The sequence below is a fragment of the Leucoraja erinacea genome, chromosome 27 (assembly GCF_028641065.1).
Source record: "Leucoraja erinacea ecotype New England chromosome 27, Leri_hhj_1, whole genome shotgun sequence".
Lineage (NCBI taxonomy): Eukaryota > Metazoa > Chordata > Chondrichthyes > Rajiformes > Rajidae > Leucoraja > Leucoraja erinaceus.
Window position 1 is genome coordinate 13,443,744 of NC_073403.1, and position 16,994 is coordinate 13,460,737.

Here is a 16,994-nt window from a genome sequence, read left to right on the forward strand (position 1 = left end):
AATAATTGACAATATGCTGCTACCTGCCAGCTGAGTTAAAAAGTTCCCACGGTAGACTCACGATACACAGTGTATCATGAGTCTTGCGTGGGAACTTTTTAACTCAGCGTGCAGGCAGCAGTAGATTGTCGCTCCCTTCAGTTTCACCCCACCTACACCCCTCTGCTTCCCGGCCATGCATGTGACCCCTTCCCTCCCCTCTCCAGCTCCCCGCTCATTGCACCGGCGCGGGGGCTTTGTACTGTTTTCACGTCGGCGATGGCAGCAGGCCAGTGCAGTCACCGGAGACGTCAGGACCAATTGGACGTCGACCACCAGGCCCACGGAGAACCCAGAGACCCACAGCCTGCAGCAGCCCAGCCCAGCCCCGCTCCAACTACAGAGGAACCTGGGTTGCGGATGACGGGGCGCAGCTCGGGGCGTCGTAGGGGCCCATCGGGGAGCGGGTTCCTGTTAGTCCTGACGTCTCCGGCCACCTGCTATCCTCTGGGAACTGTACCGCCCTTGCAGGAGAGTGGGGTTGTTTGCAGTTGCAGAGGGAGGGGCCAAGGGCGCTACAGTTCCCAGCCTCAGCTCCAGTCCAGGGGGGTGGCCGGAGACGTCAGGACCAACGGGACAGCGACCCCCAGGCCCACTGCAAGCACGGAGATCCCAGAGACCCACAGCCAGCAGCAATTCCAGCCCAGCCCCGCTCCAACTCCAGAGGAACACGTAGGGGCAGAAGCGGATGGTGTGCAAGGTGTTCTTGGGGTGGCGCAGCTCGGGCTGTGGGCAAACAGCCACTTGTCGCCGTAGCGGCCCATCGGGGAGCGTATTCCTCTGGAGTTGGAGGGGGTGGGGGGTATTGTGCTGTTTGATCGCCCCCTGCTATCCCAGGGACAGGGAGACACAGCGGCTTTTTAGACTGGTGGGCAATCACTTCCAAAGTTCTGCCCACACAGTCAGTACACCTCTCCTACACTGCATTTCATACAAACATTTATTCTGCAAGAAAAAACGACATTGAAGACAAACTCGCGACCGAGTAACTGCCGGGATCAAGGCGCAAACTCGCGACCTTGCGGATATGAGCCGAACACTCTACCACTGAGCCAGCCATTAAAATCTACGCTAAAAAATTTCCATTCCGAAGACCGACAAATTCTGAATTACGAAAAGTGTCTGGTCCACAAGGCTTTTGGATAAAAGGTTGTGCACCTGTATAACCATATAACCATATAACAATTACAGCACGGAAACAGGCCATCTCGGCCCTACAAGTCCGTGCCGAACAACTTTTTTTCCCTTAGTCCCACCTGCCTGCACTCATACCATAGCCCTCCATTCCCTTCTCATCCATATGCCTATCCAATTTATTTTTAAATGATACCAACAATTTTTTTTAATTTTCACAGAGGTTCTTCCGCCTGATTTCCCTTGTGCTTTGCTTGGACAGATTAAAGGCCTGTTGTATCTACAGATCCAGGCTCCCAGTTGTTTTCCAACCACAACATCAAGATTATTTATACACAATTTTTTTTTGTTATTCGTGTTCTATTAGGTGGATTAGCAGGAAGAGAAACACTACCTGTCACAAATAAAAAATGATACATGGTGGTCATGTAGCAATGTTACAAAATTTTGAGATTTAAAAAATCAAGTCTGCAATTTATCCCATCAGATAAAGCATAACAATAAGTTTAATTTGACACCTAATTCACTTTCAAATCTCAAGTAATAAAAAAGTTATGGCCATTTTCATACTAAGAAATTAGCATCTTGTTCCCTATTGATTTTCTATGGACGTAACAAAAAAGCTGTGATCGTGGACAGTCAAAAGCCCATAACCTTCTTAAAAATTAAGAGAACTGAATGAAATTTTCAGTTATCATAGATTGAAGCATTCTGAAACAAATATAAAATAATCTTACTTGGTTGACCTGAAATTAAAGCATATAATTAGTTAATTACCCAATTGTAGCTAATTTCAAACTTCAAACACTAGATCTAAACATCTATCCATTTCTTAATAAATGATTACCATTTTTAAATAGCCCAAGTGTCCAAATAATATTCACAAATAATTCACAATAAAACATGATTTTTAAATCTCATTTACATCAATTTATAGGCCAAATGGAAGGAATTTAGTGTTCATTTGCTGTAAATTAAAGTCAATTTAAATCGGCTTTCTAGTGGGTTCCTGTGAACGCGCTGGTTTAGAACGTTCACATTGCGTTGGATTTGTGCCCTCAAGTGCCCAGAAAAATACTGCGGGATGTAAAGAGCCCAAAATGAACTACACGCTATAGAAAACTTTAATTACAGGGTTATATACAAGCCCCATTTAATGTAAAAATAAGGTACATACCTTTAATTGTTTGCTTTATAAAACCCTGGGGCTGCGAGAGGTTGCGGAGTGAGAGAGTGATTTTTAAACTACTATAAACATTATACAAGGCCATAAAAACGAATAATACCTTTTGCGACGGGGTCTTTCAGCGATTTTCCGTTAATGATTTACTAGGCTGAACATTTTCGATTGGAACAGCCTAGTAAAAATCGCGTTTTAAACCCGCCCCCTCTAAACAGCGCCAAAATCACACACACGGGGTAGGGCAGATGCTCAGCCACGATTCAGGTAGGTTTTGTAACATACCTAGGTCATGCAATGAGTTCTACTGTGCATTACCAGACTTACTGGTCCTCCCAGCATTTCTAGATACTGCCTGTGGTTTTGTGGCAGGTTTTGATTGTTAAATGTAAATAAAATCAAAGTCACATGTAGAAGATGCCATTGTTTACATGTTTTTGTTTGCTGAGGGAAAAGGATGTCAATGTCAGAGTTGGAAGCACATCTTGGCTCCATACCTGGTGAGGCCTAGGAGGCTTATTTTTTGCTACCCCGTGTAGTGGCTTCAGACTGCGATACCGTCAAGATGGAGGGACTGCACCACCTTTGCCTTTCCCCTGAGACTGCGGCACAGCAATTCCATGACCAGACGAACCACCCCTGCAAACCTCCATGAGCTGAACTGGCCCAACTAAGGAGGCTTGCCACACGCTGGCTCCACCCTCACCGGCCTACCTCGGTGTGGAAGTTTTGGATCTTGTGGCAATGGAACATTATCTAATAAGGAGCCAGCCAGCTAAGGACCAGCGTGCAATGGCACAGCATCCCCCCCAAAACGTACGAGGAGATTATTGACTATGCCGAAAGAGATTAGATTAGATTAGATTCCTTTATTTGCCATTCAGACCTTTCGGTCTGAACGAAATTTTGTTGCCTGCAGTCATACATATAATAATAAACAATAATAAACAACAAAACACACAATAAACACAAATTAACATCCACCACAGTGAGTTCACCAGGCACCTCCTCACTGTGATGGAGGCAAAAGTCTTAAAGTCACTGTCTCTTCCCCTCCTTATTCTCCCTCTGCGCTGAGGCAATTCAGACCTCCGATGTTGTTACCCCACCGGGCGATGGTAAGTCAGTCCCGCGGCTCAACCGAGCTCCGCGGCCCTGGGTGGTCGAAGCTGCCGAAATGTCGCCCTCCAGTCCAGCGGACGCAGCTGTTGCCGCGGGAGCTCCGTAAAAACAGGCACCAGCCTGTTGCCTGCGAGCTCCGACGATGTCGTCCACTGGCCCGCGGCCGAGCCCCGGATTCAGGTCGCCGCCGCCGGAATGCCGCCTCAGCCACCGGAACGCCGCCTCAGCCACCGGACCGCCGCCTCAGCCTGGAGTCGGGCCGCCCTCACCGGAGCACTGCCTCAGCCCGAGTCGTGCCGCTGCCACCGGAACGCCGACACAGCTCCGAATTCAGCCAGCCTTCGCGTTGTGAGACCTGGCTGGCTCTGCCTCCTGAGCTTCGAGGTCGGTCGCAGTTGGAGGCCGCCAGCTCTGCCATTAGGCCTCAGTGCAGACGGAGGCAGAGGAGGGGGGATAAGACAGAAAGAGTCTCATTCCCCCGAAGGAAGAGACAGAAAACCATGTTTCATCCCCCCCACCCACCGTACCCCACACATAACACAACCTAATAAACCAAAATTTGACTAAAACAAGACAAAACAAAACAAATAAAATAAAAAAAAGTAAAAACAGACGGACTGCAGGCGAGCCGCAACCGTTCAATGTCGTCGCCACTTCTGGAAAGCGCTCGAACCAAACGAGCCATACGAGCCATGGCTCAGCGTCCCCACATGGGCAAAAGCCACTCATGGCTTGTGAGAGGATTGTGAGACCCCGACTGCCCCAGCCAGCAGACATGAGCACCTCACATGATCAGAACCTGAGGATGAGCATGTATAGATAAACCAAGACCCCCCCCCCCCCCCCTCAACCCAGTCCAAACGGTGGTGCTCCCTCTCTCTCTTCTCTCTCTCTGTTTCTCTCTCTCTCTCTGTTTCTCTCTCCCTCTCCCTCTCCCTCCTCGCTATCTGTCTCATTGTCTCTCTCTGTCTCCCACCAGGGCACTGTCATACCATCCAGTAATGCCACTAGTCCAACTCGCTTTAAAAACATTCTACAAGTATCTCAGCACTTCCAACAAAACATGTCTTATAACACCTTCACTTTCTCCTTAAACTTGTTTTCCAACTCACCGGTTTATATTATAGATATGATTTTATAGATATGATACATTCCCTCTGATACTTGAACACTCCCAATGAAGCTTACCTGATTGGCATCTTAATATTCCATCGGATCAATTGACAGGACAGTAGTATGGCAAAAATGTAGTTTACCTTATATAATTTAACTTGCACATAACAAAATCATGGTAAAACCTGCAAATCGAAAGGCCCAATCATGTATGGTTAACTATATTGATAGGAATAATTTAGGATATGGGCCAATTCCAATTCCAATTCCAGTATAACCAATTGGAATTAGCTTAGACATGAAGATAGACAAAAGTGCTGGAGAAACTCAGCGGGTGAGGCAGCATCTATGGAGCGAAGGAAATAGGCAACGTTTCGGGTCAAAACACTCTTCAGACTGATGTTGGGTGGGGGGGGGGGGGGGGGGGGAAAGGAGAAAGGAAGAGGAGGAGCCCAAGGGCTGAGGGAGAGCCGAGAAGAGGAGGAGACAACAAGGGCTACCGGAAATTGGAGAAGTCAATGGTCATGCCGCTAGGGTGCAAACTGCCCAAGCGGAATATGAGGTGCTGCTCTTCCAATTTCCGGTGGTGCTCACTATGGCCATGGAGGAGGCCCAGGACAGAAAGGTTGGATTCAGAATAGGAGGGGGAGTTGAAGTGCTGAGCCACAGGGAGATCAGGTTGGTTAATGTAGACCGAGCGGAGGTATTCGGCGAAACGATCGCCCAACCTCCGCTTAGTCTCACCGATGTAGATCAGCTGACATCTAGAGCAGCGGATGCAATAGATGAGGTTGGAGGAGATGCAGGCGAACCTCTGTCGCACTTGGAACAACTGCTTGGGTTCTTGAATGAGGTCGAGGGGGAAGGTAAAGTGACAGGTGTAGCATCTCTTGCAGTTGCAAGGAAAAGTGCCCGGGGAGGATGTGGTGTGGGAGGGAAAGGAAGAATTGACCAGGGAGTTGCGGAGGGAGCTGTCTTTGCGGAAGGCAGACAGGGGGGGAGATGGGAAGATGTGGCGAGTGGTGGGGTCACGTTGGAGGTGGCGGAAATGACGGAGGACTATTTGTTGTATGTGACGGCTAGTGGGGTGAAAGGTGAGGAGTAGGGAGACTCTGCCCTTGTTACGGGTGGGGGGATGGGGAGAGAGAGCAGTGTTACGGGGTATTGAAGAGACCCTGGTGAGAGCCTCATCTATAGTAGGGGAGGGAAACCCCCGTTCCCTGAAGAATTAGGACATTTCCGATGCCCTGCTGTGGAACACCTCATCCTGGGAGCAGATGCGGCGTTGGCGGAGGAATTGGGAGTAAGGGATGGAGTCCTTACAGGAAGCAGGGTGGGAAGAAGTGTAGTCTAGATAGCCGTGGGAGTCAGTGGGTTTATAGTGGATGTCGGTCAGAAGTCTATCACCTATGATGGAGATAGAGATCTTGATTCAAGATGTGGTCCATACTGTTTTGTTGCTGATGTAGGATTAGAGTTGTAGCAGGTCAGTTCATGAACCTAATGGTTGTTGGAAAGTAGCTCTTCCAGATCGGTGGTGTGGGACTTTAGGCTTCTGTGAGTGACTCCTACCTGTCTTTCCACTGGATCTGGAGGGTTTTGTAGAGCAGGCATGGAAGATGTTTTCATGGTGCCTTGACCTGCCTGCTTTTGGTGGTCCAGCTTGCAGAAACATATGGGAGCCCAGGGATCACTGCTGTCCAACAGACCACGGGTTTTACATGGGTCTCAAGTACTAAAATAATGGATAGTATCTGACACACAAAGGCAACGAAAGCATCGTTTAATGATGAATTCCCTACAATCAGTCGTAAGTCGCTCTAATCTGTTAGACTTTAACAAAAAACGGGTAAAAAATATTGGTAAAAGCAATTTAAGTCTGTGGTCAGATAATGAAAAGTGTAAATTGAGGTGTGCCTTCTACCTTGTGATTTAGCGAATAACACTGATTCAGATGGTTTGACGTGGAAAAGCTTTTCCCACTGAGAGTAGGGAAGATTCAAACAAGGGGACATGACATGAGAATTAAGGGACTGAAGTTTAGGGGTAACATGAGGGGGAACTTCTTTACTCAGAGAGTGGTAGCTGTGTGGAATGAGCTTCCAGTGAAGGTGGTGGAGGCAGGTTCGTTTTTATCATTTAAAAATAAATTGGATAGTTATATGGATGGGAAGGGAATGGAGGGTTATGGTCTGAGCGCAGGTATATGGGACTAGGGGAGATTATGTGTTCGGCACGGACTAGAAGGGTCGAGATGGCCTGTTTCCGTGTTGTAATTGTTATATGGTTATATGGTTATATGCCAGATTATTTTCAGTTGTGCAACTTGGATCAAGGGAGCAGTACATGCCTGCCCTCTGGAGGACTACATGAGTAAATGCCACACTCAAACGGAATGTGGTTAGAAGTTATTGCAGATTCCAACTGAAAATACAAGGTGAAGAAAGATACTTGGGTCCACCATAGGAATCCAACCTTTCTGTCCTGGGCCTCCTCCATGGCCATAGTGAGCAAACCAACTAATTGGTTTGGGCTAATAATATACATAGAATCTTTTAGGATTCTCCTTTAACTAAGTTGTCAGCACTACCTCGTGTCCTATTTCTTTCCCTCTCAATCTCCCTCTTTTGAGGTGTTATCAGGTGTCATCAAATATCAATATGGTTCTTATATGGATATGGTTATCCAACCTTTATCGCCAATTAAAGTTCAAAATATTTGGTTAACACTCTTTATTAAATCAAGTCAATAAGAAAATAAATCATAAAACCTTCATGTGCTGTAACTGCGACAGGGATACCAAATACACTCACATATCAGGGACTCCTTCAGGATCAACCCCACAAACGCCATTTATTGCATCATCAACATGTCTCATTACAATAGATGTGTGAATCTCACACAGTGCCCTGTTTTATAGAATGCCATCAGGCTGTGCAATCATCTGGTGATGTACTCAACTACTACCATTGGTTATCCAGTCCTTGAACAGCTTTTGTTTACTGCACTGAGCAATTTTCGCAGATGAAATTTCATTAACTTCTATACTACAGGTATTTGATTCCTAAACATTCCCAACGTGTTTGTAAGACAAGTCAATTAATATGACCATCTCCTCCCCTCCATTAATGCCTCACTACATTCTTGTGATATTTTGGCTGCTGAAGCCCCCCTATATGATAGCACTATATTCCATACAGTCATTACAACCACTGTGGTGCCAGTCTTTAATATGGGGCAATCTACTTTATATTAATAGAGGGTTACTGTAACCAATTTTCCTGTTCCTGTATTCATCGGACAAAACGCCGAACCACACAGGCATCAAACCAAACCCTTCCATTTAAGAATTGAAACCAGAGACCCACTGATATAAGGGTTAGGTTTCCAGATAAACAGCAAGACTGATAAACATTTACTTACAAACATAATTTGACACTGACACTGACTTTGACCATTTGCTTTGAACTGGTAAAGGGGAGAAATGTCATCCTGTTCCTGTCTTAAAAACAAACAAAGTAATGATTCATACATTTCATGCATTTGAGGAAGACAAATATTATCGTCAGTATGACGTAGGTACTAAGGATTATTTGCATCGCAAAGATGGACTCGGGATCGGTGAAACTTCTGTGTTTCCTCTTTGCGAGGCCGAGCAACAACCTAATCCCAGCCACCATTTGGCCTTGCCGCCAACAGTAATAAGTCCCAATGTCATTCAGCTGAAAGGCACGGATAACCAGATGATTACCATGATCAATATACAACCTCATGCTGCTGTTGACACCCATCATGTACTCCTGCCTGTAGAGCTGTCGGTGCCCCTTATCCCAGGCTACAGCTTCCTCTGCTCTAGCCCCTGGACAGGCGAGAATCAAAGGTTCTGCAATGACTTGGAAGTGGGTCTGCACTGGGACTTTGGGAATCTTTTTATTCTTGTCATTGGTAAAACCAAACAGTTCAAAGATGAACTTCTGCCCTTCAATGGAGGGGTAACGTGTTGCGCACGGCGTGAAACAGCTTCGTACCAAGATCTCCGTTTTTCTCTTCTTCAGGATGTTCCGGTATCTGCGGGGGACTGCAGCAGAGCCACAGGAAACGATGTCAGGCATGGCCTTCTTGTACCTGAAATAGAGGTAAGGGCTGCGGAAGTAACACAAGCCAACACGTCGTTGCTCCCCTCTCACCCCACATCGATCACATCTGGTCCAATCCCAGTACAACGTAAAGATCTTGTAGGTCTTAGTCTCCACGTCCAGTTGAGGCTTCAGCTTCCCCTCTTGGAAGCTTATGTGTGCTTTTTTATAACTCTGCACGTCAATGTCATAACCATAAAAATAATCACCCTTCACAGAGCCACACATATAATGCCCCGAATCCTGGGGGCGGGAATTGAAGACAACCAGGCTGAACATTAAGATACTGAACCGTGAACTAATTGCCGATCCAGAAGGTAATTGGGTAGTATCCAAGATCTTTGTTCCATTGAAGTCAGTCAGTACTTTTGTGTGTCCTTTGCCCAGTTTCTCCTGATAGTACCAGACAACTGATTTCACGTTCTCGGGCTTACAAAGGCATGGTAGCTCAAAGGTCATATCAGCCAGATAGGCAGCATTCAGGAACATTAAGAAGGCAGGGCAGGACTGTACCTTGAATATATCCTCTTTCTCTTCAATTACAAACTCACTAGCATAAGCGGGCAGAGCCCACAGAATGGGCGTAAATAAAAGAACAAAGTGTTCAGGCAACATTTTCTCAGGGTCTGATCAAATCTGGCCATGGACTGAATGGCAAGCTCGTGGAATCCACAAAAAGCTGTTGAGTTCTAGAAGGAACGTCTTTTGGTTCTAGAACTCTGCCATTGTGAATTAAAGAACATGCTGCCAGCAGGAATTCCGGAGGTGGCTCGGTGTTCACATGCCAAGGCTTATTAACACAGATCGTGTATGAACAGGGTACACAAAAAAGCTGGAGAAACTCAGCGGGTGCAGCAGCATCTATGGAGTGAAGGAAAAAGGCAACGTTTCGGACCGAAACCCTTCTTCAGACTGATTGGGAGTGGGGGGGCGGGGAGAAGAAAGGAAAAAGGAGGAGGAGCTCGAAGGCTGGGGGATGGGAGGAGATAGCAGGAGGGCTGAGGAAGGGGAGGAGACAGCAAAGACTAACAAAATTGGGAGAATATGAACAGGAATTCGGTGAACCACAGAGGTGGGATGGACAGGCATCGCTCAGTGGTTATCATTCTCAGCCTAAACGTCACACTCCAGCTTAACGCCGATTTCTGCCCATTTCTAATCAATGCAAGCCAGTTCTCAGTTAAAGACGTTGCTCTTTCCTATGTAATTCAAATGGACACTTCAACGTGGCATAGGTTGGTGTAGGCACTGTGCCAGGAATGCATGGGAAGGAATGAAATGCCTGATTATAAATGGGAATGAAAGGAATGGGTGGACAATATATGGGGAATGGTAGGTGTGGTGTCGGGGAAGACCCAGGGTTGAGAATAACTACATCAACGCACTTGTGGTAGGCTTCTTCTTCTTGCGTAGGGCATGCACAGCCTAAAGTCGTAGGACAACGTGTTCTAATTGATCTTATTTGATTGTATACGCCAGGTTGATTGCATTGGTTGAAACAGGGCGGACCACATGAAGATTGCAATCTCCCACCCCTGTGGTAGGCTAAACTCACTGAAGAGGTTTATTTAACCAATAAACGGATAGTTAAGGTACAGTTCCGAGTCCATGTAGGCGCTCAGTCCCTCGTCGTCCATGGGCAGTTGGAGGAGGCACTGGCAGTCTCTGGCGTATCCCAGCAGTTCAGTCTTGCTCTGAGCATCCAAAGAGAGGTTCAGTTAGCAGGGAGTCCTCCTTATTTCTCCTCTCTCTCTCTCTCTTCCTCCAACTGGAACTGCCCTGGTTTTTAAAAAGTAGGGTTGACAAGGTGCAGGTGAGTTGCTCCAGTCTTGGCTAATTGGATACAGTTGTTTCTCCTTTGGCTGTTGCCTCAGCTCACTGTCCAGAGCACTGTCCAGGGTGCCAGTGTTTTCCAGCAGGAGGCGCTGTTCATGGTGCTGGTCGTTACGTTGGCCTGTCTGCGGGTGACAGGGATCGGAGTGGTCCTTAGGGAGGATGCATCATAGCATAGGTAACACGTGGACTACAGATGGAATATGTAGATTTAGATTTGGAGAGAGAAATTCAGTGACAGGGATAGAGAGACGCCAAGAGTGATGTCGCTGGATAGCAAGTGGGTGATTGGTTGGTGAGTAAGTATTAGTTTTTTCCAACTAAACTTTGTAGAGGTTTAAGTCAGGATTAGAATATTATAATCAAATATGTTAAGTTAACTATTTATTTAGATGTACTGTAACTACAAGTAATTATTGAACAAAATGTTTAAACTAATAAAGTGTATAAAATAACATTAGTCTAAATGTAGCAGGGAAGTTTGAGCAGTGGACTGTAGAATGAGGGAGTTTCTAGATCGTAAAATGGTCCCATGTCAATAGAGTAAGAGTCATACAGCATAGAAACAGGCTCTTCGGCCCAACATGCCCACGCCCACGCAAACCAACATGCCCCTTCTACACTAGTCCCACCTGCCTGCATTTGGCCCATATCCCTCTAAACCTATCCAGTCCATGTATCTGTCTAAATGCTTCTTAAACATTGCAATAGTACCTGCCTCAACTACCTCCTCCAGCAGCTTGTTACATATACCCACCACCCTTTGTGTAAAAAAAGTCACCTCTCGGGTTCCTATTAAATCAACCCCCCACCCCTCCTTAAACCTACAGTATATTGTCATTGAGTACAAGCCCATGGGGCTCAGTAGCCTCTACTTTTATAATGGGGTTCCACGAGGTTGAGAACTCACTGTCCCTTACTTTCAGCTGCATGAATTAATGATAGGTTTAAATAATTGGGCATGATGCAGAAGTTTCCAGTGGATACAAAAATGATCCATGTGGATGATAAGGGGGAAAGCTTTGGATGCTAGTAAGATATAGATGATCTGGTCATCTGGGTAGAAAAGTGGCAAATAAAATTTAATCCAGGAGGGAATGCTTTGAGGAGATGCAATAAGACAATGGTATACAAAGCATGTGGCAAAGGCCAGAGAGGCGTAGAGCAGAAGAAGGATTTTGTAGTATGTGTCCACAAATCCTTAGGTCAGGCAGGTAATAAGGTGGCCAAAAAATAGCATCTTGGACGTTTTCTTATATTGGTCAATGGGTACAATAGCAGGGAGGTTATGCTAGAAGCACGCAGAATGTTTGTTAAATCGCAGTGTAGCACAATCACACTTCTAATCAACACATTGTGGGAAAGATGTGATAACACTGGAGAAGGTACAAATGAAGTTTATGAGGTTATTGCCGAGACCAAATCGTTACCTATGAGGAAATATTGGATGGGGTTGGAGTTCGGTTTCATCATCTACATACTCTTGTATCTCTGAGGACTCCAGAACCAAGGCTAGAAGGTGGGGTTCGGTTAGGAGGCTCTTTTTCAACCCTTACAGACAATAGAAAAGCTGATCTACTTCCGTGTCATAACATTTCTAAGATTTTATGATAATAATTTTCATGTAAACATGAAGATATATTTAAGAGGGAGTTAGATGTGGCCCTTATGGCTAAAGGAATCAGGGGGTATGGAGAGAAGGCAGGTACGGGATACTGAATTGGATGATTAGCCATGGTCATATTGAATGGCGGTGCAGGGTCGAAGGGCTGAATGGCCTACTCCTGCACCTAATTTCTATGTTTCTATGTCTATGTTTCTAAGTACCTTTGTTTTCCACTCCATTTTAACAAATTATACTCTCACACATCTTTCTGAAGAAGGGTCTTGACCCGAAATGTTACCAATTCCTTCTCTGCAGAGATGCTGCCTGTCCCACTGAGTTACTCCAGCATTTTGTGTCTATTGTCAGTTTAAACCAGCGTCTGCACATCTAAACTAACATCTAAACCTTCCTACACCTTTATTCTTTTTTCATTAATTTTCCCATTTGATCATAGCTAGTAAGGCTAATATTTATTGCCTATCCCTAATTGCCCTTGAGAAGGAGGTTATCTAGCCTTTTGAGATGCTAATGAAGGTGCTTCCATTATTGCAGTAGGGAGGGTGTTCAATGAGGACCGCAATGAGGAAAGATAAGGTTTAATTTCCAATTCAGTACGGTGTGCAACTTCAGAGGAACCTGCAGGGGGTGCTGTTTCCCTGCACTTGCTGCCTGTCCTTTATTATTTTTACAATAGACAATAGGTGCAGGAGTAGGCCATTCGGCCCTTCAAGCCAGAACCGCCATTCAATGTGATCATGGCCGATCATCCACAATCAGTACCCCGTTCCTGCCTTCTCCCCATATCCCCTGACTCTGCTATCTTCAGGAGCCCTATCTAGCACTCTCTTAAAAGTATCCAGCGAACCGGCCTCCACCGCCCTCTGAGGAAGAGAATACCCCAGACCCACAACTCTGTGTGTGGGAAAGTGTTACCTCATCTCCGTTCTAAATGGCTTACCCCTTCTTAGTGGTGAGGTCGTAAAGGGTGCAATGGGAGTAGCTCGAGCAAGTAACAGCAGTGTATTTTGTGGATAATACACACTTTGACCAACCAGGCGATGGTGGTGAAAAAATGAATGTTTGGGGTTTTTCTAACCATGAGGACGTGTTGGGGTTTTTCATAACCATTGAAGCCATGGTCTTTAACCTGATGAACTGAAAAGTGCAACTCCTGTTGAAAAACAGTGGTTTTGCATGGAAGACTTTGAAGCCATTTCAGATGCTGGAAGATCAAAGTCTTGCTGGAGAATCTGATGAAACTGGAGCGAAAAATAGGCGACGTTTCGGGCAACCCTCTTCAGTGTTTCGGCCCGAAATCGCCTATTTCCTTCGCTCCATAGATGCTGCTGCACCCGCAGTTTCTCCAAATTTTGTGTAATGCAGTAAGTAATTGAGTTACACATATTTTCTTGGAGGTTTATTTGCACCATAATTCGGTTACTCCAATCAAACTAGCTTTGATCTATTTTCTCAAACCTGACAGAAAATGTATGGGAAATATTTTTTCCATTTCACACTGGAGCAGAATGTATCCATCCACCCCTTATATGCACAGCATTCACCAATCTTAGGTGCAATCAAGTCACTGCTAATATCTGTGAAACCCCAGTACTCGTCTCTACTGTCCCATTCAGTTGAAGAAAGAATCAACATTCTGAAAGAAATCCTAATTTATGTTTTGAAAAGTTTCCAAATAATGTTCAGTGTCATATTTAAAAATACAGATAAAGAAAATAATCTTCAATAAATGGAAAACATTCCAGGAACACAAAAATGCTGCAGGCAATACATGTCATTACCTACAAAATTAAAGTTATGCATTTCAATCTGAACAGCTATTAATGGATATTGCAGCATTTGCTCACTAGCATTGGACTTAATTTTCTCAAAGGGAAGATTTAAAGCAGAATAATTCACTGAGTTTACAGATGCAATCTTCCTCAAGCATAGGTCAGGTCAATAGGTGGCATTATAAATCAAAAAGCTGTAGTTTCAAGCCTCCTTACAGAAACTTGAGCACATTCCTGTACTGAGAGAGCGCAGACAACCTCTGCATTACATAGAATCATAGAGTAATACAGCATGGAAACAGACCCTTCGGCCCCACCTGCTCATGCTGACCATGACTCCCTGTTTACACTAGTCCCATCTGCCTGTGAAACATTCCAAATGTTTCCCATCCATGTAAAATGGGAGAGGAGTTGCGTTCGTCAAAAACACAGTTCCTATCACAATTTTCCACAATGTGAAACGCCATCCACCCATGTGCCACAAGATGATAGCTGGAAGTAAAATAAAAACAAACACTAATTCCGTGAGAGTTAATTTTTTGCAAGATATTTCAGTAATGATTTGTGAATTCCATAAGGATGGATTTCTGTTACCTGAACTGATGTTGCACAGGTATTACCTGTGTTGAACTACAATACACACCATCATTTGTAAGATGAGAAATGGAGATAAGTAGTTACTGTAAAATATTCTTGCAATGTTATTCAATGAATTCAATTCTGAGATGGAAAAAAAAAACAACGGCAGATGTTAAAATTTGAAACAAAAGCAGGAAAATACCCAGAGTGCAATCATTTTCAAAGCATTCGGGGGGGGTTGATGGGGGTCGAGCATTGGGGATGGGGGTCGGGTGGGCAAGGGAGGGTGGGGTGCATTACAAAAAATACAATAGTAGGTTAAAACAGGTCAGGCAATATAGAGCATTGGAACTGACCATTGGTACGGTATTTTCAAGAAATGTGATAAGAAAATGACATAAGCATGATAATGGAAAAACAAGGAGAGCAATTTACCTGATGGAAAATTCAGTATTCATTCCAGAAGACTCCAAAGTACCCAGTTGCAAGTTAACATATTGTTCCCCTACTTTATGTTGGGTCTCAGTATGGCAGTGGTGAAAGACGCGGATAGACAGTCAGAATGAGAATAGGATTGAAAATTAAAGTGCCATGCAACAGGATAGTCAGAATTACCTCTGCGGAGTCCAGGTGCTCTGCAAAAGGACCACCCAATTTACATTTGGTTCGTCCAATGCAGAAGGGACTACATTGTCAACGCCATCTGCTTCACTTGGATTGAATATGGTGGTGGGAAGGAAAGAATGGACATGGGTTGCATCTCTCCCGGTTAACGTGCCATAGGATTGGGAGTGGATGGTAGGGATGGGCCAAGGAATCACAAAGTGATCAATCCCTGTGAAATGCAAAAACAGGAAGAGCCAGGAAGATGGGACCTGCAGTGGAATCATTTTATGAATTGGAGGAAATCATAAAGGATAATATGTTGAATGTGAAGGCTATTGGAATAGAAGGTGAGCTTCGGAGGAAATCTATTATTGTCCTGTCCTGGGAGAGAGGAGTGAGAGCAGACATGTACGAAGTCGAGGAAATGCGGTTGAGAGCTCCAACCACGATGACCGAGGAGAACCCCATGTTTCAGGAAGAGGGACATTTCAGAGGCAACAGAGTGGGTGCCTTATCATTAGAATAAATACAATGGAAATGAAGAATCCGAGTAAAAGGAATTGGGGGTTCAGTATTGATGTGGATAGAGAACTGGCTGGCAGACAGGAAGCAAAGAGTAGGAGTAAACGGGACCTTTTCAGAATGGCAGGCAGTGACTAGTGGGGTACCGCAAGGCTCAGTGCTGGGACCCCGGCTATTTACAATATATATTAATAATTTGGACGAGGGAATTGAATGCAACATCTCCAAGTTTGCGGATGACACGAATATGGGGGGCAGTGTTAGCTGTGAGGAGGATGCTAGGAGGCTGCAAGGTGACTTGGATAGGCTGGGTGAATGGGCAAATGCATGGCAGATGCAGTATAATGTGGATAAATGTGAGGTTTTCCACTTTGGTGTAAAAAACAGGAAAGTAGACTATTATCTAAATGGTGGCCGATTAGGAAAAGTGGAGATGCAACGAGACCCGAGTGTCATGGTACACCAATCATTGAAAGTAGGCATGCAGGTGCAGCAGGCAGTGAAGAAAGCGAATGGTATGTTAGCACTCATAGCAAAGGGATTCGGGAGTGTAGGAGCAGGGAGGTTCTACTGCAGTTGTACGGGGTCTTGGTGAGACCACACCTGGAGTATTGGGTACAGTTTTGTTCTCCAAATCTGAGGAAAGACATTCTTGCCATAGAGGGAGTACAGAGAAGGTTCACCAGACTGATTCCTGGGATGTCAGGACTTTCATATGAAGAAAGACTGGATAGACTTGGCTTGTACTCGCTAGAATTTAGAAGATTGAAGGGGGATCTTATAGAAACTTACAACATTTTTAAGGGGTTGGACAGGCTAGATGCAGGAAGATTGTTCCTGATGTTGGGGAAGTCCAGGACATGGGGTCACAGTTTAAGGATAAAGGGGAAATCCTTTAAGACCGAGATGAGAAAAACATTTTGTGGTGAATCTCTGGAACTCTCTGTCACAGAAGGTAGTTGAGGCCAGTTCATTGGCTATATTTAAGAGGGAGTTGGATGTGGCCCTTGTGGCTAAAGGGATCAGGGGTATGGAGAGAAGGCAGGTACGGGATACTGAGTTTGATGATCAGCAATGATCATATTGAATGGCGGTGCAGGCTCGAAGGGCTGAATAGCCTACTCCTGCACCTAATTTCTATGTTTCTATGAATGGCATTTTTACGGGAGGCAGAACAAGAGGATAATCAAAGCAGCTGTTGGAATCTGTGGGCTTATAAAAGATGGTAGTGGCCAGTCCATCTCTTGAGATGGAACCAGAATGAAAAGGGCAGTGTAAGAGATGGACTATGTAAATGTGAGAGAAATGTGGAAAATGGCAGCAAAACTAATGGC

General features: G+C 45.2%; 1 protein-coding gene across 1 annotated transcript; it reads right to left on the minus strand.

Annotated features, from left to right (window-relative positions):
• Positions 1 to 5,735: 5,735 nt before the first annotated feature.
• LOC129710230 (Ig-like V-type domain-containing protein FAM187A) lies at positions 5,736 to 9,438 on the minus strand. Its single transcript, XM_055657081.1, has one exon. It carries the CDS (start codon positions 9,337 to 9,339, stop codon positions 8,092 to 8,094), a length of 1,248 nt encoding a protein of 415 aa, XP_055513056.1. The 5' UTR covers positions 9,340 to 9,438; the 3' UTR covers positions 5,736 to 8,091.
• Positions 9,439 to 16,994: the final 7,556 nt, after the last annotated feature.